General features: G+C 38.9%; 1 protein-coding gene across 13 annotated transcripts in view; it reads left to right on the top strand.

Annotated features, from left to right (window-relative positions):
* The window catches only part of LMO7 (LIM domain 7), a 130,006-nt gene extending 113,216 nt beyond the window's left edge, over positions 1 to 16,790 (top strand). For 10 of the 13 annotated variants that reach the window (XM_030476618.1, XM_030476609.1, XM_030476616.1 and 7 more), the window contains 10 exons: positions 1,250 to 1,342; positions 2,618 to 3,039; positions 4,819 to 4,884; positions 5,213 to 5,278; positions 7,166 to 7,218; positions 8,860 to 9,079; positions 10,103 to 10,372; positions 11,728 to 11,836; positions 13,569 to 13,671; positions 16,054 to 16,790. In XM_030476618.1, coding sequence (XP_030332478.1) covers positions 1,250 to 1,342; positions 2,618 to 3,039; positions 4,819 to 4,884; positions 5,213 to 5,278; positions 7,166 to 7,218; positions 8,860 to 9,079; positions 10,103 to 10,372; positions 11,728 to 11,836; positions 13,569 to 13,671; positions 16,054 to 16,076 — 1,425 coding nt within the window. In that variant the 3' untranslated portion in view covers positions 16,077 to 16,790. The remainder of the gene's footprint in view (positions 1 to 1,249; positions 1,343 to 2,617; positions 3,040 to 4,818; positions 4,885 to 5,212; positions 5,279 to 7,165; positions 7,219 to 8,859; positions 9,080 to 10,102; positions 10,373 to 11,727; positions 11,837 to 13,568; positions 13,672 to 16,053) is intronic. The other 3 variants (XM_030476617.1, XM_030476614.1, XM_030476610.1) reach the window with 1 other exon arrangement.
* Positions 16,791 to 21,895: the final 5,105 nt, after the last annotated feature.

The following is a 21,895-nucleotide window of genomic DNA, read 5'->3' as shown; positions in this document are numbered from 1 at the left end:
TGATAAGCAGTTACTGAAGATGGAAGGAAGTGTTGCAGAGGAGGGGGCAAGTGTTGCAGAGGAGGGGGCAATGTTTGTCATCTTAGGGTAGCAAAAAACAGACACAAAGACCGCATTTCAGTGAATCGTAAGCCCATTCAACCACATTCACCAAGACACAACTCTGCAAATTAAGTTAAAGTTTGTTATCTGAAGTCCATTGGTTAGAAGAGACATCAGTGAACATTATTTACTCTGCACAAGCCTTCTTAAGTTTGGTGCATTCAGCTGGAAACCGTGATGTGGAAGTACAGTGTAGCAACTCTGTTTCTTTTTGGATGTTTTATCTTTTGTCATTCCTTTTAGCTTATGAACTCTGCAAGGCAAGAACTGTGCCTTCCTAAACATATCTGTGGTCTCTTATGGTTTGGGTTCCCTATTTGATGCCTGAAGATGGCCTTAAAGAATGTAAACCTTGGCTCCCCTTTCTTGCGAGCAGTCTCAGCCCTCTGCCTTCACTTTTCTTTTCTTTGCTTCTCCTTTTCTAATCCTGAAGTAGTAAATTTGACCAGAGTAATAACGTTCTTTCTCTTCCCTATGACCCTAGCAATGATTTTTTAAATATTAGAGAAAGGAAGTCTTTCTTTTCTCTTATTTCCGATATCTTAGAAGGAATTCTTTTGACATCATTAAATATTTTGCCTTTTCCAAGATGTAAGTGGTGACTGACAAGACCACCAAAACATTTATTGTGTACCTTAAGTAATGCTTTAAGGCATTACATTGATTTCATACGAAATCCAGTCATAGGACAAATTTGGAGGTCCAGAAATTGGTTTTTGTTTAGATAACATTCCAAAAGACCAAGAGTTCTTGCTCAAACCAAATTACTGTCTCATATTTCACTTAGTGATCACTTTATACTGTATTAATGTGCCTGATTCCAAGTTAAATACGATCACTCCATCTTTCAAGAAATACCTTAGCTGATTTTTGTTTAAATGGGAATTAAACTGTGACAGGAAATAAAACGAACCTGAGGTCAGTTGTTATGAGATGTAGCGTGTAAAAAGCCTGGATTCTCCAAAATCAATTGCAGAACTCCTTTGGATTATATTTCAGCCAGGATTTCATTGGCTTGTGGAGCTCAAGCATGTTTTTGCCACACTAGTCTGTTAAAAACTGTATTAAATACCAGTAGTACGTTTCAATGCAAATAAAAAATACCATGTTTCTTATTTGCATGTTTAACTTCAATCTAACCTAACAGGAGAAGTACAAACAGGAACAAGAAAAACTGAGGGAAGAATGGCTACGAGCTAAGCAAGAAGCAGAAAAAGAGAGCTCCAAGTATTTTGATGAGGTAAGCTATGAGTATGGCTTCACCCCTGTAAAATACATTGTTGTCTGTGAATTGGTAAAAAGAGGTTGCAAAAATGGGAAGGAAAGAGTAAACAGGATGTTTTGAGACCTGTTGAATTTGACTTCCGCATGGATTGTTTAGGTAACTAACACCAGAAATATGCTGGCAAAAAGTTACAGCATGTGTTAGTTATTGTGACCAGATTGAAATGGTCGCCTTTGCTGTATATTTACCTCCTGATGCTACTTGTTGGAATTCTGCTTCAATACTTCATCATGAGGCATGTTTGTAGATGCCTGGCTTGTTAGTGGCAACCAGTTCATCCTATCTCTGATAAATTTACATATCAAATCAACTTTGCCAACATATGTTTCAAAACATTGAATGCATGTAGTCACTGTAGAGGCTGACTTTTGTGGCTGTTGCTTATGGGAAAATGCCCAGGTTTTTTCCGAGTGTGGGAGGTGTCTGAGATATCTCCTTTTTATTGCTATGCGAGTGCTGCTTCAGGCATCCTAGCTAGATCAGTTGCATTTATACAGTCATGAATAAGTAGACTGTAATTTAAGGCTTAGGATTTCAATAAGAAAGCTCTTTGAGCTGTTAGAGGACTTTGCTGTACAAGAATGTAAGCCATTTTTATTTTTTTTTTCTATTATTAGAGGTTTTCGTGGACCTGTAAGCAGTATTTGTTCTCTGCAACTAAAACATCTTTTGACCACTGAAAGACCTTTTCTCCTACTTGAGAGAAGAGTCATAGAGTGGTAGGTCTGAGGATTGACATTCAAATGGTAGGAGAGTGGAGAAGAAATGTGAAATTCATTGGTCTCATGTACACTTGTAGTGTATATCTTTGTGTATACACTGTTAGGTAGGTCTCAGGTTTCTAAGTCAAAATGGTAGGGAGAAATTCTGGATATCATGGAAGTTTGCTTTCCATGGGTGTTTAAGTGGAAATGTGACGGCTTGAAATGTGATCCTTTAGAAAGGAGAGTATTTCACATAGTTGTGGCCATGCTGCCCATGGCGCTTGCTAAGGCTGCTGTGTGGAATGAGGGTCTTACATTAGGAGAATGTGCTAGTAGGCACTCAAAACATGAAACCAAAGTACGCCCTTTGTGTCTTGCAAGGCAAGTGTTTGGGATGCTTCTTACACAGTCTTCTCTCGTAGGATAAATGAACCTTTCTGAGTAACCTGTTTAAACAACAGCTCCCTTTCCTAAAAACATTACGGTGTTTTTTGTGGTGTTTTTTTTTTTCTTTTCTTTGCTACAGGAGCAGTCTGTTCTAACCTTAAACACATCTGTCCCTGCTCGAGCTCCATCTGTGTCCAGCTGGAGAGCAAGCTCAGAAGCAAATACTCCTGAGGAGCCAGAAGAAGATGGAGGAAGCAAGGTAGCAGCATGCTTGTTGGGTGAGGAAGAAGGAAGAAGGAGACATCAGGAGGAACGGAGGATCCAGGAAGAAGCAGCCCTGCGTTTTGAGCAAGAAAGGGAGCTCCGAGAGCTGGAGCTTGAGAGACAACGTAAAGAGAGGGAACAGCAATATGCTGACGAGCAGAGGCGGCGGGCAGAGATGGAAGAACAGAGGCGAAGGGCAGAAATGGAGGAGCAGAGGCAGCAGGCAGAGATGGAGGAGCAGAGACGTCAGGCTGAAAGGCAGAAGGAGGTGTCAGTGGAGGTGCCTCAGTACCAAAGGTGTGCAGTTCTGATGGGATGTGCTCTCTTCCTTCTGCATTAAAAATTCGAATACATTTCTAAGGGGAGTGTGTATGTCCTGAATGTATAGAGGTATTCATGTAAGAGCGTACTGTAATCAGTCAGTGCAAAATACCACAGGATAGCCTTTCTTTCTAAAGGTAGAAGGATCAGGCATAAGACACAGTCTTTCCCCATGAATCAAGTGCTTTATTAACCCACTTTAGCTTGTTTTTTAAATAGGAAGCAAAAATACAGTAATTACAGCCAAATGAAAGATGACCTGAAACACTTAGTCTGAAGATTTTTCTAAGAACCCTGGATAAGCCTTGTAAATTGGGAGCCAGCGGCTCAACATACAGAGCTTTCAGAAGAAATACCAAGTTAACTCTTTTGCAACAAATGCATGTCTGATTTTTCCAGACTCCTCTCTCGTTTTACTTTGGCAGTGCAACAATAAAGTTTAATTGCACTGCTGGGTTAATTTGCCAGTGAGGGATATCATGGTATGTGAGTGAACAGATGCTGGCTTAGATATTGTAGCCTCTTAGAAATACCCACTGTGGATATGTTTATTCTAGAACATTGAAGTTTCTTTCATTACCTTCTTCAGCAGCGTGGTTTTAAAAAACATCCCAAAACACTAGAATAAAAAAACCCCACAAAACCAACAAACAGCAACCCCCCAACTATTAGTTTACATGTTCACGTTCTTGCCCAGAAGTTTTCAGACTACTGTTGCAGGCATCATGGGAGATTAATCTGTCTGATACAGATTAAACCAGTAACTTTTCCTTACTTCTTGTACATTTAGCTTACTGCCTTGTGTATTACTAGCTTTGCTGTTTATCATGAGGATTTTCCTCTGTTCTTACGTAAGTAGTAAGATATGACTGAAGATAACGTATAGTATCAAGTTAAGTCTTAGGAGAAGAAAATATGATTATAAAATTGAATATACTTGCGGGGAGATTGATACTTAGAGTTACTTTAGCTCATTGTAAATGACTGCTGCTTGGGATCCCTGCTGAGCAAAGCAAAGGCACAGTTGTTACAATAGCTAAACAGGTTCTTCTTGGCAGCTGTGCCAGCATATCTCTACAGTTTTAGCTTGCCCCAATTGCAAGATAATAGGACTTTGTGCAGTAACTTATTAACCTGCTGTAATATCTGCATATATAAATCCTTGATACATGTCTTAGTTGGATTTCGTTGCTTCTGAGGTTGTTGCCAAAGGATGCGTTTAGCTAAACAAGGATGGCTTTGCTTTATAGTAAAGGAGCAAGTTCAGTGAATTTGAAGCTGGGATTTAAAATATCTGGTGTTAAATGTCTGCTTTATGATGATATCCAAAGATACTATTTGAGATCTGAAATGTTACATAAATATCTGTGAAGGCATGGTACTTGCTGAAAAGAGCACTGAGGTTGGGAACAGGCAGCTGGAAGAGCTTTGTCTGTGGAAGGTGTTTCTCTAGGGGTTACAAACTGCACTTATGTACAAACACACATGTAACTCTTGGAGAACTGCTGAGTTTGGACAAAGCTCACCTCCTGGCTTTGAAACAGGTGAGACAATCATTGTCGTATACCAAAACTAGTAATTTTTGCAGCATCTTTAAAAGTCTTTGGGTTTTGGTTTGGTTTTTTTTTTTTGTGCATGTATTTTCATGTTACTAACACATCCGAATTTTCTCTACATATGTTTGCTATTTGCTCAATTTCTAGAAAATGTTTTTTGTTTAATACACGTTTTCTTCTATCTCTATTTTGCTTCCAGACATTACGAGCGCTATGAAGTATCTAAAACAATAGAGGATCGGGCTGGCCATCCTGTCATTGACAGGTAATAAGAAATTGAATTGATAGGCAGCTTGAAATATCTTCAGCAGTAAACATTAACCTTTTTGGCATGCTCATGTTTGGATTCCTTGTCACTTACAAAAGTGTTATTTCAGGCAGTTTTTCTGACAACCTTTTTTTCTTTCCTGCCTTATTTTGTTGTGTTTCTGACAAAATTAAGCCTCCTTAGAGCTTTAAATGCTTGAGTTTGTTGGTTTTTTTTTCCTTTTTTCCTTTAAAGATCTGTTTCAAATATTTTTAGTAAGAGATATTTATGTCTATGCAGGTCTTTTTGTGTATATGAACGTAATGCATGCTTTTTCTTTCTATAGGCATCATGAGCGTTATGAAGTTTCTAAAACCATTGAGGAGCAACCTGGACAGTCTTTTGCTGACAGGTATGTGTGATATTGTATCTCAGTGTAGACTGTAACATCACTGTTTCTGTGTCAGAAAGCTTTGAAACTTCCAATAACCTTCAGCCATGGTAGCTAAGTGTGTTCTTTGTATTGCTGCTGTGTTTTGCAGTTTTTATGGCATGCTTTCCTATTGAGAAAACAACCAGCCAAACTTCTGGCAAATTATATGCTGTGCTGTAAACAACAGTTAGTCAGTAGGATTTTACCGGGAGAAGCAGAACTGTAAGGAAGTAAATATGTGGGTGGTACTAGACTTATATGGCTGGAAAACAATTTCAGATAATATTGTGATTGTGTCATAATGTTCTATACAAACTAAGGTGCAGTCATCCCAATCAGGATTATGCAAGTTAAGAGAGAGTAAACAGGGAGGGAAGTGAGAGACAGCAGCAGCATATTTATCAGGAAGATAGTAGATGTGCCTCTTGTTAAGTTACACTCTCTTCTCTTAGCTATTTTCTGTTTTGTTTTGCTTGGTGGCTTGTTAGGGAGTTTTATCATTGTTTTGGGGCAGGGGTTGTTCTGTTTTATTTCAATTGACTGTATTAGCCACTGCAGATGTGGGCACTTTGAATAGACAGCTTTTTCTTCTCCTTTTTAATCACTGGGCTATGGTTAAAAAATGCTGAGGTCACCTAAATCCAGAACATTTGTATCAAGCCTTTGCCTTAGATGGCATCCCACAGTAGTTCTGAAAGGTCACCTCTGCTATGTATTTAATCATTTTTTCCTATAGCTGGAGTGAGCATACCTTTTTTTATATTAAGAGGAACACCAAAACTTAAAGCGTACAACTAATAGATCTGTTACTAGTGGAAGATCTAAACCTAACTTCAGAAGGTTCCTGAGCTACATAGTACATCTTGGGTATATGCGTGAGGTGGACATTAGGGTGCTATAAACATCCCAGGCAAGGCTGACCTGCTCTTTGGAGCTCATGTTTACTACAAGCATCAGTGAAATCATTGCATCTTCTCAAACAGATAATAAAATAGGTCTGCAATGTAGGGCAGAGAGTCACAACTTGGGGGATCAAGAAATGTGACCCAGTTTATGCATCATTTACCTGTAGACAAAGGACAAGATCCCCTCAAAACACTGTCATGCAGCCATTGCTTTACCTGTAAACATATGAATGTAGCAGCTTTGGGTTGTGACCCAGCGAAGGATTTCTGGTCCTTTCTGAGATATTTTAAACTAAGAAACTGTCTATGTTACTAGACACTGATCGTACAGCACAGAGGTGTTACTGAAGCTCCTGCTCTGTACTGTCAGCAAACCAGCTTTTTGACATTTGTCTTCCTATATATTGAATGACATTTCTTGGCTAAAACTCATTAAAAAATTATGCTGCTGGGTGTAATCAGTGAATAATAGATTTCCCGAGAACAATCTGCATGCAAGTATTTGAGAAGGTGTTTTGCTTATGGTGTAGTAATGGTGCTGAAGCACGATTGAAATTTCTTATGACATTAAATCCTTTATAAAATTACTTTGAAAGTTACTATATCTTTGACTGACTGAATATAGTCTTCACAAAGTTTCCACAAGGAAGGACTTTGTTTTTTACCTGGCTTTATTGAAGCAAACACAATGATTGGTCCCTTATACCTGAGACGCTGGGAACTTTCAGTACATACTTTTGGTGGTTACCTATTGGCATCTAAATATTGGCATATTTTTTCCCCTTAATATCCTATTGGTCTTTATTTGGGTATTTTTGCCTCTTATTTTAAGTACAGCGTAAGTTGCTGATGGGAGGGATGGTGAAAAAGGGAGTGTGTATCTGTGCTCTGCAATAAGGTCTTTGTGCATGAGAAGGTCTCCTAGTTGAGAAAGAAACATGAATGTTTTCTGTTTCCTTAGGAATAAGTCCAAGTCAACTTCAGAACTGAATGAATTCAACACAATCAGAAATGGTAAGGACTGCTTACCAATGCAATTTCCATTATTTTTTAAAATGCATTTTTTGTCAAAAGCTGGATTGCATATAATAATGGTAAGAAAATTAATTGTCAAATGGCTTTATGACAGCTGCTTTGCAATTAAAATTCATACCATGCCACAATTTAATGAAGTTTCAACAGCAAGAGGAGATTCATACAGTCAACATATAAGGACAAATATGATTAACTGATCTCTTGAGGACCATAGCTGTGATTACAAACGGATCTTGGATGCCTAAATTTTAGATGACTGATGTTTATTATGAGGTTAAACCAGTCATGTAGGTATATTGTTGAAGATGTATGTGCTTGTGATATGTTAACTCTGTCAATGGGAAAAAAAAAAAAACTACACATACCAAGATGCTTATGTATTTAATATAAATGTTTGCTCTTTTAACTTTAGTTAGTGTAGGAGTAACACAGCTTGCAGTCAGCTCTTGATACTATCACAGTGGCTTGTTTCTTGGACTCCAGTTCCTTGCTGCCTGTCTTGAGTTATCCGTCAGTTACCTTACTGTGTTTTTAGAGGAATGTGTGCAAAGCAAACAAACCCAATTTATAAATATATTACAGTAGAAAATGTCCAAAAGGTCTTGTGTCTAAAATATGGTTTAATAAAGTAATCACAAGTAATCATAGAAAAGTAAATGGTGTATTAGAGGATATGTTGCAGATCAACAACGTTGTTTTCTCACACATTAAAGCTTGGTCATTAAAACTAATGAGCAAGTAAACTTCCACAATATTTTATAATGGTAATCTGTAGCAATAAACCCAAGAACAAATCTATAGTCAGAGCAGTATTTAAAGGGATTGAAATTTCAATTGAATGACTTATTGATGAGTAATTTTCTTCATTAGTCTGACTGTAAATAGTAGTTTCTGGATCTAGGAAAAAAAGAAAAAATTGTTGCCTTCTAACATGTCAACACATATTGGAGAAGGATGGCTTGTTTGTTTTCCCCTTCCAAAATTTCAAAGTCATCTATACCATAAATCTTGTTTAAACTGACTTGTTAACACAACATCCAAATAATGGAGAAACCGTCTGTAAGATTTCCTTCTCCTCACCCCCTTACATATATGTTTATATAAGGCAAGATAACGCAATGTGTTTAGTGCCTTGAATAAGGAAAGAATTCTTGAAGACTTATCGGAAAAAAAGAATATGAACTCTTAAGGGGAAAAGGTATCCCACCATTCAACTATATATTTTATAAATGCTTTAGTTCATATTGGAGGAAGAGTCCAAATTGTGGCACTGAAAGAGATCATGCACTTTTGTGTGTGTGTATATATATGTACATACAAAAGTATATGCATATACACTTGGGAAGTGAAGGAAAATACCCACTTGTATTTAAGTTAAGCATTATGTAAAAGGCCCATTAATGCAACATGAATAAAAGAATTGTGTCATAATGATGTATTGCTGTGTTTGATACTGGTCACCCAGCTGTAAAAAGGAAACTTGGGAGTCTCCTTCCTTGGAGAAACTTGCGAGTATGGTAAATGACTGCTTTTGGAGTTCTAGCCAGAGTACTGAATGTGTGATAACTGCTTTTGTGCCTTAAAGTGTCTAGCTGAAATTTGTGCCTGTTGTCCAAACAGGTACCCAGAGCAAGTATTCAGAGAAGTCCTGGAACATGGGTGAGTCGCAGAAGAAGTCTCAGAAGGAGCACAACCTGTCTGCAGCAGAGCTGGAGAGACAGCAAATCCTCCAGGAAATGAGAAAGAAAACATCTCTACACACAGACAGCAGCTGGATTAGGCAGCGCAGCTCCAGTATACATAAGGAGCCCATTAGTCTGTACAGCAGTAGTATGAGGAGGTAGGAATCACATTAAATGTTAACTTAGTCTCTTATCAAATATTTTTGTTTGGTTATTCTAAACTTCAGCTTGTATTACAGAGCACAGAAACAAATCAGGTCTGTGAAATGCTGTAAAATGAACTGCGCAGCAGCACAGGCAGAAGAAAGTAGCTGTATTGCAGCTGGGATTAAATGTGTTTTTTTTTTTTTGCAAGTGACACAGTTTAGTGGTAGACTTGGCAGTCCTGGGGTAATGGTTGGACTTTATGATTTTAAAAGTCTTTTCAAACTGAGTTGACTCTATGATGCTATAAGCAAGGAATGTGGATGTGACCTCTAAATAACTCACCTGCTTATTTCTTGGTTGCTATACCAGCAATGGAAATCAATAGTGTGCCTTGTCATTGACAGATGTGCTTAAGAATTTCAGCATGACAATTTATTGTGGAAATTATTATTCTGGCTAAAGAGTATAGTTTTGTTTTTTTTTTTAACATAGGAATATGTCAGTCTGGAGTTTGTTTCTTGCTTTAACTAATGTATGAATGTTGGATTTGTCACTTAGGAAACAGCAGAGTTATCAGTCAGGAGAGTGTTTGGCAATTGGGCCAACACCTTGTACCTAGACGATGCTATCCAGTCTGGGTGGATTGTTATTTTCGATCTGGTATCCCTTGGAGAAAACAAAAACAAACCTGGTATCTGAGGACCGTTGCTGTACAACGGCTTTGGATACAGTTCACCTTGATAAGGCTGCAGTGAGGAGTGTTTTGCCTTTATTCTGTAGTGGTTAAGTGCCACCTCTCTTTCACCTCGCCTGCTTTTTTCCCATGAGACTAGGACTGTACACAAAGGATAACTTGCTTCTCAAGCATTCTGAGTCAGCATGTGAACAATATTCCTTGGTGATCAGAGAAGCATATTCATGCTAGAAAATCTTAAAAATGCTAGGATAATGATTTTTTTTTTTTTTTAAATCAGAATATAACTTCTGTTCCAGCCGTACTGCCATTTACATTTATACGTGTACCTCTGTTACAGAGGCGAATCTTTGGATAATCTTGATTCTTCAAGAACAAGTTCATGGAGGCACCACTCATGGCTGAACCAGTCTGTCTCCTCTTCATCTCTATCCTCTACTCAAGATTTCAGTCGCCCAGTGTCCACTTCAAACCGAGCCTACATGTGCACTCCTTCCAGCAAAGCACCCCCAGTGGCCACCTCTCAGAGAGCCCCCTCTGTGCCCCAGGCAGGCCCCCGGGCTCAGTCTCCCCTCTCTGCTTCCCAGCCAGGTTCCCAGACACGCAGCAGGTGAGTGGGTGCCCTTCTGGTGGGAAGGTATAAATGTTGGGTTGCAATAATGAGCAGACTTGTATATGGTGGTCTACAGGAGTGTTCTTGCCCATAATATTGAGTAACAAGTCTGAAAAGTACCTGAATTTTCTGGCTGGGCAGGATGGTGAAATCTGGGCTGGTGTTACCTCCCTGCTCTAGTCATTCAGAAAATTCCCCAGGTTTGTCATCACTGTTTAACATCAGTTAAAAAAATAAAGGAACTGGAATAATAAATCTCCAGTCTCCAAGCTGTATGTTGGTTACCAAAATGATTAGTAAAAGCCTGCTCCAGATGGCATTTCTGACATTTATTTTCTTAGGTTTGTTTTAACAAAAGATTCCTGAAACCCATGCTTTTTATGGCCCTCATCTTGGTCTCTCCTCCCCCTTTTCTGGCATGTGGTCAATATCATCTCAAGGAGCACTCAGGAATGCTCATAACCCGTGACCCGAGAGAATTAGAGAGTAGGATGTTGTTTTTAATTTAGGAGGAGAAAGCAAGAATTGCAACATATTTTGAAACAAAAATGGAATTCAGTTCCATTCCCACCATTGTGGTAGGGTAGATAACTGCTGGTTTATGTACTTGAAACATTTTAAAAATATCTTGGGATAAGACTATAGAGAATCATCCCTGCACAATCACATATATTACATACAACGACAGTCAGAACACTGCTTTACTAGCTCTTACATTCTCAGGCAGTTTGTGATAAATCGACTTTTTTTTCTTTTTAAAGCTAGGCTCCTACATGCTTTATAATGTAAGAAAATTACCTTCTTAACCGTGTTTACTTATCTTGTTTTTACTTCCATTTGCTAATATCTTGGTAGATCTTTGGAATCTGACCTCTGTATGGCTTATGTTCAAAGAGTTACAGAATATGTGCAGGACTAGCCTTCTGTTATCTAACAAGGTGCAGATGGTGGGAGTTGGCAGGGGTGCTTGCTAAAACTTAGCCTTCGGGCTAATAAATTTATTAATAAATAAAAAATAAAGCAGGAGCGCAAAACCTGTGTTCTCGCTTTCCAAGCTTAACGATATGCTTCTTATGTTTATTTGTAGAAGGTATTGTATACAGTGAATATACCAAGAATGTGACAGAATTTCTTTGTTTGTTCCTAAGTAACTTTGATCTAGATTAAAACACTTCAGCTTTCCCTAGCTTTCAGATCTACTGTAAATAATATTAATTTTCAGTTTATTTTCCCTTTAGTCCACTTTTTTTACCAGTGCGTTTTTATTTTTAATCTCAAAAGGTTTTTGATAACTTTTCTTTGTCTTCTAAACCTTTTCAAGCTGTTTTTAAGGATTTTAATTCTATATTTAGGTCAGTCAGTGGGAAGAAAATCTGTTCATACTGTAATAACGTTCTGGGCAAAGGAGCAGCCATGATCATTGAGTCTCTTGGTCTTTGTTATCATTTACATTGCTTTAAGGTGAGAGCTGAGAGTCACATCGTGAAGGAACAGGATCTAATCAGGAGCACGCATGGCTACTCGGTGTTATGCTCACAGGGGCTCTACTAATCACCTGCTTTGCCTTCTACTCTTGACAGCGTGGTGCATGCATATTTCCATGAGGCAGTCCTATCCACAGGCATTTAGCACTCAACTCTAGAAGTATTTCTTAAATGCCAGAGCTAACAAGTAGGACTTTGACAAGTAAAAGGGGCATGTTGAGAGTGGGATCAAAGGTCTTTCTTTTTTGAATAGACAGCAAAAAATCAGAAGTGGCTGAAGCAATTCTCCCAGAGAAACCAGATCCTTATTAATAAATAAAAATAAATCGATAAATTCTCAGCCTACACCAACCCTGGCAATTGAATCATTTAAGGTGACCCATCATTTCTAAGGTAATCCTAGCAAACAGCGTTCCTGTGGTGTTTCCCAGGACAAGACATGTTGACAGCATTAATCTGGCAGGATAAAACCCGGCACCAAACCAGCAGCAGTGTTTAGTGCTACTCAACCCTGGTCAGAAGCTGCACCACTGAGACATAGTTAACATGATTTTCAGTCAGCTTGGGGTATACACAGAGCTGAAAGAATAAATGCCTGCCTGCAGAAGATGTAAAAACACTAAGACATCTGCCTTAACACCAGATGAGGAATTAGACTGATTTGGAGGTGCTGTGGGACCCTACTTCTTCCATGGCTTTAAGAAAGAGACTTCTGTATCTGGTTCAGAACACTTCTGTGCCCAGCTCAGATGCATCATCTGGAGTATTACAAGGCATTGATTCAAAGCTCTTCCTGGTCTTGCCTGCCTGAGAAGGAGAGACAGGAGTGATCCATTGAGACCAGTTGTCATTCCCTTTCCGCAGAACATGTATTCTGTGCAAGGTAGTCCACCTGTACCTCCTAGCCTACGTGAGAAAATACCAAGTTTCTGTTTTTCAAATTTCTGAAGATTAATGAGCTGTTGAACAGACTGCCATCCAAAAGATTCATTATTTGTTTAAGCAGGTAAACTATCTGTTCTTGTGTAGTCAGTATTTATGAGTATTTTGCTTCATAAATTCAGTAAGGACTGTGTTATGGTTTGGGTTACATTCCTTCCAGAGGTGGTTTGTATTCACAGCAAATACATATTCAGCCACCATAGTTGAATGTTAGCATGAAAGCCATCCAAGCCCCTTATTCATGTGTTTACTCAAGAAAAATGAAATCAGCCCCTTCCCTCTTGTTTCTAAGATGCAAACCCAGGAAATTAGGCGTGCCTGAGTATTTGCTGCTTTGAGTGCCAAGGGCTGAGGACACTAGCAGTGGATAGTGCCACATGGAAATCTGCAAGTAGGACACCCAGGTGTTCTGTGCCAAAATTGCTGTTGCCATCTAGAGAACAAATTTTTTGTGTGTGTGTCAAGCCAGTTCTAGTTTTCAGAGATACTGAAGTTCAAATTAGATTTAATGAACTAATCTCTAAAAAATTGTCTGCTTTATGTTTGCTTAGTTGGTGTATCTCTGCTATTCGTTGTCCAGTCGTCACCTTAAAATACTTTCTCAGGGTTGGCTGCTTTTTTACAAACTAATTGTTATACATTTGCTTCTAGTGATTGTGGGTTTATGATTCAAGCTGCTTTGAGCTTAATCCAAGCTGCTTTTGAACAGCATTTTTGTTTCTTGATATTTTTGTAAGAGTTTGCTAATTTATTCATCTGTCATATAGTGTGTTGCCTGTGGATGTGACCTCGGAGGATCCCGCTCTGGAGCTGAAGTTAGGATCCGAAACGACAAACTCTTCTGCAACGACTGCTATATCAGATTTAAAAGTAAGGCAATCAAACTGCAGTGTGCATGATTGTTGTTCTTCTCTGTGCTGTTACAACCTCAAATGTTCGCACAGCTGAGCCACTCGATAGCTTTCATGTTTAGCTTTAAGTTGTATATTAGGTTGAATGGGTTCAGCAAGGTTTGATTGCCAGTTTCTGTCTTTTGTAGGGTAGTCGTTTCTAACTTGTAACTTGTTTGTAGCTGATTTTACCACCTTGTTATTGAGCAGCTCCAAGCAGACAACCTAGTCATCCTGCTTTCTTAATAGATCTGAGAAAGTGGTATCAAGGAGTTGTCAGCTGCTGAACAGGCTTATCTTGATAACAGAGAAGTCTTTTTGAAAAGTTGTCTATATTTTTTAAAAAGTAATCTGAATATGTATTTAACTCAATCCTATTACATACCTGGAAAGCTATTAGTTTATCCTGTGCAGGTGGCACAAATACTGGTTTCTTTTTGCGATGCTATTATTATTGGAATTATAGGTCTGTGATTGGTTATTTATTTAGGTTCAAGTTCAGGAGGAATTGGTTTACTTACAGATCTTAATTAAAAGGTGCAGTATAATTTTTTTCCTTTATTATGGTTTGCAGAATTCTGATTTACTGGAGCATGATGTGAAGGCTTTGAATAATGGTGTTGAGGGTTTTTTTCTGCTGTCATAGATGATGGTAGACAATCTCCTGATTTTGACAAGTCTCAGGAGTTTTATATGACTGTGTTTATGTAGCAAATACAGAATTCTCTAGAATTATGAAATTCAGTGAAGGGAAAGCATTTCTGAATTACTTCCTGGGAAACATGTCCGTGTTTCTTCATGAACCTGGCACATTTTTCTCATGGTGGACCAGAAGGCAGTGAAGGGAACAGGATACTCCTGCTACAGCACTTGGGCAGGACTTGGGCACCTGCTGGCTGATAAGCCAAGCTCAAAAAAAGAGAAGCTCTGCATCTGATGCTGTTGCTGTTTTCAGGCTCTTTGGTTTCCAGGGAGAGGAAAAGCTGCCTGCACCACAGAAGTGATTCTGTGGTGCCCAAACTAAACCCAGAAAACTCTGCACCTCTCCTTGAGTCTAACATTGCATTCACAGAGGCTAATGTTGGGTGTAGCGATGCCACTGTGATCAAGGGAAGGAGGAAGAGAATCACTCCCATCTGGATGTGATCCAGAGCACTGGGTCATTCTCTCTGAGATAACGTTTGGGGAATTTATCTCCTTGGTGATAACAAGACTACACCAAAGTGACCGTGTTCCTTTTTGAAGCACCCCAGTGTGTGGAGGTTCAATCTGAAGCTTGCTCATGGTTATTTTATCTTTTTCTCTTGGGGGCAAAAGTACTGGATGAGTTGGATAAGTACTGGGGGGGGGGGGGGGGGGGGGAAGTATCTTTTTTTTTATTATTCTCTGCCAAGACAATGTTCAGGAATTTGGTGATGGCAGTAACCAAAACTTTTATCATGGAAAAGTTGCTATTTAGTTTCTTTTTGACATTAGAGCCCATAAAGTCACAGCAGTATGTTTCAGAAGCAGAGCTGATCTGTGAGGAAAGGTTCTATTCCTTCCCTTCAGACTGCATCTACTCGGAGCAGTGGGTACCTCAAAACATAATTGTATGTGATGAGTAAATCAGGAATTGTGAGGAACCTGTAGTACAGAAAAAAGTATTTAAATTAGTGATTAGTAATTGAAATTAGCATTAATACAAAAACCAGCTATGCAATTACTGCAATGAAAATATATTGACAGCACAGCACCGGTCTTTGATGCAGAGTACTTTGTTTGCAGTTGGCATTTGACATCAGCCTGGCTAATTATCTGTTAGTTTGGAATGTGAACATATTGGCTAAAAGGTTTGAAAAACTTTAGGATTGATATTTTTCACAGTGTAATTTTATGGTGTGATATTTTTGCACATTTTTATGTTAATTTTGTGGTTTAAATTTGGAACATTGTAGCGAAACACCAGTTTATTGGCAAATGCCCACAAATACATGCAGAGAGGATAAAAAAGTTCTTTAAAAAATATTGTTACAGTTATTTAACAAATTTTAATTCTTGCAGGGTAAATTTAGAAAAACTGTCACCCTGTCTCTATGCTAATACTGAAAATAATTCTTAAAAACTTGGTAAGGTGCATGTTCTGTGGAATATTACTTGGCCTGAAATACTTGCAGTGCTATAATTGGATTAAATTCAAATTTGTATTATTCATTAAATTTGGATTGCTAGATTCGGAATGTATACCTTTGTGTTACTGTTTTCAATAGATATTGGAAGTACCATTATCTGACTATTTTTAACCTGGAAATTTTAATTTTTGTCATTAAGATTCTTTAGCAGTGAGACTTTAATTACAGTTTCTGCTGTCTCTCTCAAACAGCTGGACAACCAACCTCCATGTGAAGCAAATGAAGATATGAAACCACTGTTGCAGATAAAAGAAGAGGCAATTGCTGCTGATGTAGATCTATAAATATATACATTGTGTGTATGTGTGTGTTTTCTAAGAGTAACGCTTGTCTAGTCTTCATAGCAATGCATTGTATTCTCTATTATAACTATTTTTATTTATAAGAAAGTAATTGCAGTAAGGAAATATCTGGAAAAATGCTTTCACTTTTTCAGCTTCAAATACTGAGAGCACAAGAGAAAATAAATATATTTTCAGTAATAACTGCAAAATATTTTTGAGGCTTATAATCAACTAGTTGACTTTCCGATGGTATATGAAGAGGGTATTTTGTTTCTAAGCTCTTGAAATGAGCATTAGAGAAATAGCTTAATATAAATATATATTTGCAATTGCTGTCTTTATTTTTGACATATACTGAAAGTGAATTCTCTAGGTTAATATGAAGCTGCATTTAAATGCACACAAATGTGTTTGCTTTCCATATGCTGGTTTCTAAAATTATGTGCTTTTTTGGAACTTAAACACAAAGAATAATCTGTTTGCTCGGTGGTGTTGGCATAATATTCTGTGGAATCCATTTAAAGGGAAGAGTTCTCTTTTCCCAGTTGAAAAATGTAACTATCACTTTTGCCTCCACAAACAGAGTGGAGAATGGTTGTTGAATTACAGTATATTTGTAAATAAAATTTCTGATGTTGCATTTATGAGATTATTTTTTTTCTTTCTATCCAGCTAAATGTGATTTGCTGAAATACAAAATTGTTTGAATTTCATCTTGGGAAAATATTTTTTTATGAAAGGATTAGGATGTCCACCTAAATATGTGCAAGAACATGTACCTTCCTCTCATTCCCTTTCAGCAGACATCAAAGTCTGTATATAGTTCTCTTGTCAAGCTCCTCATGCTTTTTCCCTTTTGCGTTTAATACAAGTGGTGAGAAAATTCTTTGTCCTTTATGCTCATCCCTGAAGCACAACACTCGGAAGAGGTAGAAGTTCCCCAGAACTTCTCTGCTGTGGCTAGAAATGAGGTGCTGAAAATTTTTTGGGTTAGGTCTGCTTCTTCTGCAAATGCAGATGGAATGTGTGCTATGTGTTTTTCAGCAATGGCTCCCAAATTGCTTGGTTAGTGGCTTCCCCAAATCCTTTCAAGCCCAGTTACATACCCTTCCTTGGAAGCAGTGAAGAAAACATGGGATGTGGATGAGAGGAATTTGTGGGAGAATCTTGTGGATGAAACAGGAAGAGGACAGTGTAGGAAGGAGAGGAGATGTAGGAAGGGCGGTGGTGCTCTGAGTTTGAGCTAGTATATGCCACCAAGAGGAGCCGTGATAAGGGTGCCAAAGGAACTTAGAGTGCTAGTTCCTCTCAGGAGATCTCAGGGACAGATAGGAGAGCTAGCAGACTGTGGGCAGAGGTTATGGTTGTGACAGCTGGGAGCAGCAAGCAAGATCATGCTGTTATTTAATGAAGTGGGGAAACTTTACCTGTGTGGGCCTCCTGTAACTTCTGCTTGTAACTCCACCCATCTCCTGTTTTGCTTTGGTTGATTGATCTTTCCCCTGAACATATGGGTTCTGCTTTGCGCCAAGGAACTTCCTGCTAATACATGCTGAATTACAAAGTGCCAAATATTTTTTTCAAGTTTTGCTTTAAAAGGAAAAATAAAAACAAACCAAACAACTAAAATGCCTCATCAACCCAATGTTGCCAAGCTCCTTGCTCAACCAACTTTGTGACTTGGCCTTGGCTTTTGCTATTCACAGAATCACGGAATAGTATGGGTTGAAGGGGACCTTCAAAGCTCATCTAATGTAACCCCCAATTCAGTTCAAAGCTCATCCAGTCCAACCCCCAATTCACTTGAAGTGTCTCCTGTAAAGTGGACAGGTAAAGATATTTAAGTTGGTTTCCACTACTGTGGTAAGGAATGACATTGTACACCTTCATACCACAGAGTGTACCTCAAATGTAGAAAGACCTCAAATACAGACTGTGGAGGGATATTCACACTACTTGCTCACGCAGTTCTCTGGGAGCCTGGCATCCTCTCTGCTGCTTGTGGAATACATCTAAATATATTCTAGATACCACAAATCCCCATCATCAGCCCTGAAATAGAGAGAGAAAATTTGTTTGTCACAGTCAAAGTTTCTCAGCCTCCAAGGCATGAATGAATTTATCCTAGCCTATGCATGATTTCCCCTGTCCTGGTGGTGTGTTATGCAGCAAAGCTGAGGGAAAACACAGGAATGGCTGTGGTAGCTTTTGCATTTTGAGCCTAGTCATGTTGCCCTGTCCCTGGGAATCATTTGAGCACAGAAATCACTTTGGGGTGAAGAATGGAAGGAGAAAAGAAAACTCAGCAAGCTGCAGTTCGCCAGTGCTGCTAGACTGCCTGACTGGTGTTCCTGCAGCCTGGAGTGACATGCTCTGAGCCAGGCTCACTTTTCCTAAACAGTGTCAAGAGTTTCCATGCAGGCTCCAATTTCATTTTCCCATAAAATGTCTGCGGAAAAACTGGATTATTACATTAGCTTGCACCATACTGCTTGCCTGGGAGCAAACAGTGAGTGGAATTTCAGATTTAATGGGGCTCAAAGAGCCAAAATCGAAACTCTTGCAGAGTTGAAGCTGAGTCTCTCCCCCATGTTAAAAGCCTGGTTTAACAAGGTTCCTTTAAACTGCATTTGCTAATTCAAGTTGGCAAATGTGAGCAATAAAAGCTCCTTCCTCCCCTCCTTCCCCTGGATAGGAACAGGCAAAGAAACCCACTTTGCAAATGCAATATGTGTGTATTTTGATCCTTGCTGAACTATTTGGAGTGTGTTTGGCTCAGCAAAAACGATACTCAGTTTGCAACACAAGATGGCAGTGTGTAAGTGCAGCTCGTGCAATAAAAAGCCTTTGCTGTGATTGTATATAAAAAAAGGTCACGTTTGCTAAATGATACTAAAGTTGCAAAGTAATGAGAGCTGTAGAGAGAACTTTCTCTTAATCTTGGGCCTTTCTCCCCATCTGGCATGGTGGAGGCGTGACGTGCAGCTGAATCTGAGCAGTCTCAGATTTTGTTTGCCATTTCATTAATCAACTGCTACTTAAAACGGTATTAAGCAGGGATAGAGGTGAAGGAATACTTACCGCGCAGAAAAATAAACTGGATGATTTCTATAGAGAGTTTTGCTGTATTTGTTGGATTTTTTTTTTTTTTTTTAGGATGCTGTTCAGGAAGAAGAACCGATTACTCTCCCTCTGTTCATCAGCTTCAAGCACTCTGTTTTAAGCTTAAAACCCATAGATGCAGGTGTCTACAGGTGAGCTAGGCCTCTGCATTGCTATTAAAACCTGAATGGATTTAGAGCTGTGCTCTGTCCTGTACTCTAGAGTGTCTGGTGCTGCTTGAGATGTTGTCAGCTGTCCAGGACATCTAGACTGGTGATGGGGACGATGTGGTGCAAGTGTGGGAGATACTCATGCAGCTTGCCAGCACATGTCTCATGGGAGGCTTTAGAGCTTCTGAACAGGGCAGCAGAGATTGATGAGCCAGCACAGAATCAAGCTCAACTCCCTACAGGCAGTGGAGCAAAGGTCTGATTTCATGGGCCAGTGAGTAGGTGTCCACTGTCAGGTGAGGTGTTTGTCTAAGCTTTACTGACCCTGGCTTGCGCATAGACACTTACATTTTTACATGCATATGTTTAGCCATCTTAATGCTGAATGAATTCTTCCAAAATGTCTGAGAAAACTGATTCAGCTAAATCCTTCATCTATGCCATATCTTTAGGCTTGTAGGCTGCCAGTTAATTACTTCCAATGTACATTTGTATATAACTTTGGAACCGAGTGGTCTAAGGATAGTGGCTCTCACATGGGCAGTGTTTAAATAAAGTGGCACTTCAAAAATAGAAAATGTTTTCTTTCAGTGTGAATTCACTGTGGGTTTTCTCTAATAGGTTAAAAAAAAAAAAAAAAATTGAGCATCTCTGAGTGAAATTCAAGGTATTGCACATGCTCTTCATTACGTTGAGATTTCTTTAAGAAACTTTTTATAGAAGATTGGTCAGAAATTTTAAGCTCAATTACCTATGCATTCATCTCTTCAGGCAAGCTGCAGCACTGCAGGCAATGCTGGTTAGTGGCGAGATTTATGCAGCAAGCCCTTTGTTGGACCCCCGTGTCTGAACTGGGAGCTCATGCTCCATGATGCCAGAAATGGGCAGAGCCAGTCTCATTATTTTCAGGAAAGTACCTCACAGACGAACCCTGGGGAAGGTCCAAGTGATAAGTTCAACACTTCCCTTAGGTAATAGCTGTTGTAACATGGACCACCTTGTCACTTTACAGAGGGTAAAAGGGTTTGAAATGTGACAAATTGAGCTTGAGAAAACTAGTGCACTTGCAGCAGTGTTTTAAATTCCATCCAATCATTTATAATGGATTAGCAAAACCTGTGCCGTGGCTGTAATGGAAGGCTATTAGCAGCAGGCATAATTGCATGACAGAGCAGCTTCCTGCTGGAAGATCTTCAGCATTTTCATTTTAGCTTCATGCTTCCTGGGAGCTGGGGGCACCAACGTAAAACAACATAGAGGGATGATGTAGAGCACTTGCTCACAAAGGAAAATTCTAGGATGAGCAGTAGGTTATCAGTTTATTAAAGCTTGAAGAATTCCTTTAATTGGTTCAACCTACTGGAAACAAACTTGACAATTAAATAGCTGCTTTAGGCAACAAACACTCAAAAGATGTGCATCGTGCAATGTGAATTAATGGCTTCTATGGGTTTACCTTAGCAGTCAACATTGTACAAAGAACCAAAGCACTTAACAAAACAAAGTATGTACAAGGGTATGTGTACACACAGATTCTCTTTATTAGTTGTAATAGAAGAAAGAAAGAAAAAGCTAGGGCTGTTGAATGGACAGTTCATAAACACAATGTAGCAAGAGCAGGCTTGTGGTCAGCTCAGCGAGCCATCTTAAATGGCCTTTTGCAAGTAGCTGTGCTAGAGCAAGTGTTTCTGATTCCCTGAACTGGAATTTTCTTTCGGCAGTCAACCAGAAGGGCTGTTTATTGGTGTATCAATTGCATATGGCCCTTCCAGGATGGAAGTTCACAGATTTCACGGTCAGATCAGGCTACTGCAATCATTTGATCTGCCCATATCTGTACAAAGATCAGAATCTCTCACCCAATAATTCCTGTATTGAACACACAAATTCTGTATGAACAAGAGTGTTCTCAGTTGGAAAGAAGCCCTGTGCAGATCTGAAGTATGCAAATGGTGAAGAATCAACCACATGTCAACATTAATTGTTCCAGTGGTTAATTAACACTTAAAAATGTTAATTTTATTTTTAGTTATTTTAATGAGCTTTCTAGCTTATTAGAATTTTATTTTCATTCATTTAACTTGATTAACTTTTTCTCCTTTTTCTATCTTACACTGTACATGTGACTTTGATGCAGTCCCCATTTTCTTTTAAGTTTTCTTTCTTATGCTTGTACATAAAGCCTCATTTCTTACATCAATCAGAAAATGCAAGATTACTCCATTGGGAGGATACTGTGGATAGACTGACCCTCTCTCAGTGAACTCTGAAACTCTCTTGGGAACATATCTAGAATGAAGGGGAAATAATCTTTAAGAGCATTAAAAAAAATCTGAGCTCTATAAGAATTTCTTTGCGTAATGCATAGGTTCAAATTAGAGCTTATGTCCACAAGGGAATTTTGCTGCATAAATTTTTCTGGTATAATTAGTGAGGCATTGAATTACCTTTGTGGGAATGACCAGGCCTGAATTCCT

This window comes from Strigops habroptila, chromosome 2 (assembly GCF_004027225.2).
Source record: "Strigops habroptila isolate Jane chromosome 2, bStrHab1.2.pri, whole genome shotgun sequence".
In the NCBI taxonomy this organism is placed as follows: Eukaryota; Metazoa; Chordata; class Aves; order Psittaciformes; family Psittacidae; genus Strigops; species Strigops habroptila.
This window is presented reverse-complemented; position numbering and strand designations above follow the sequence as displayed.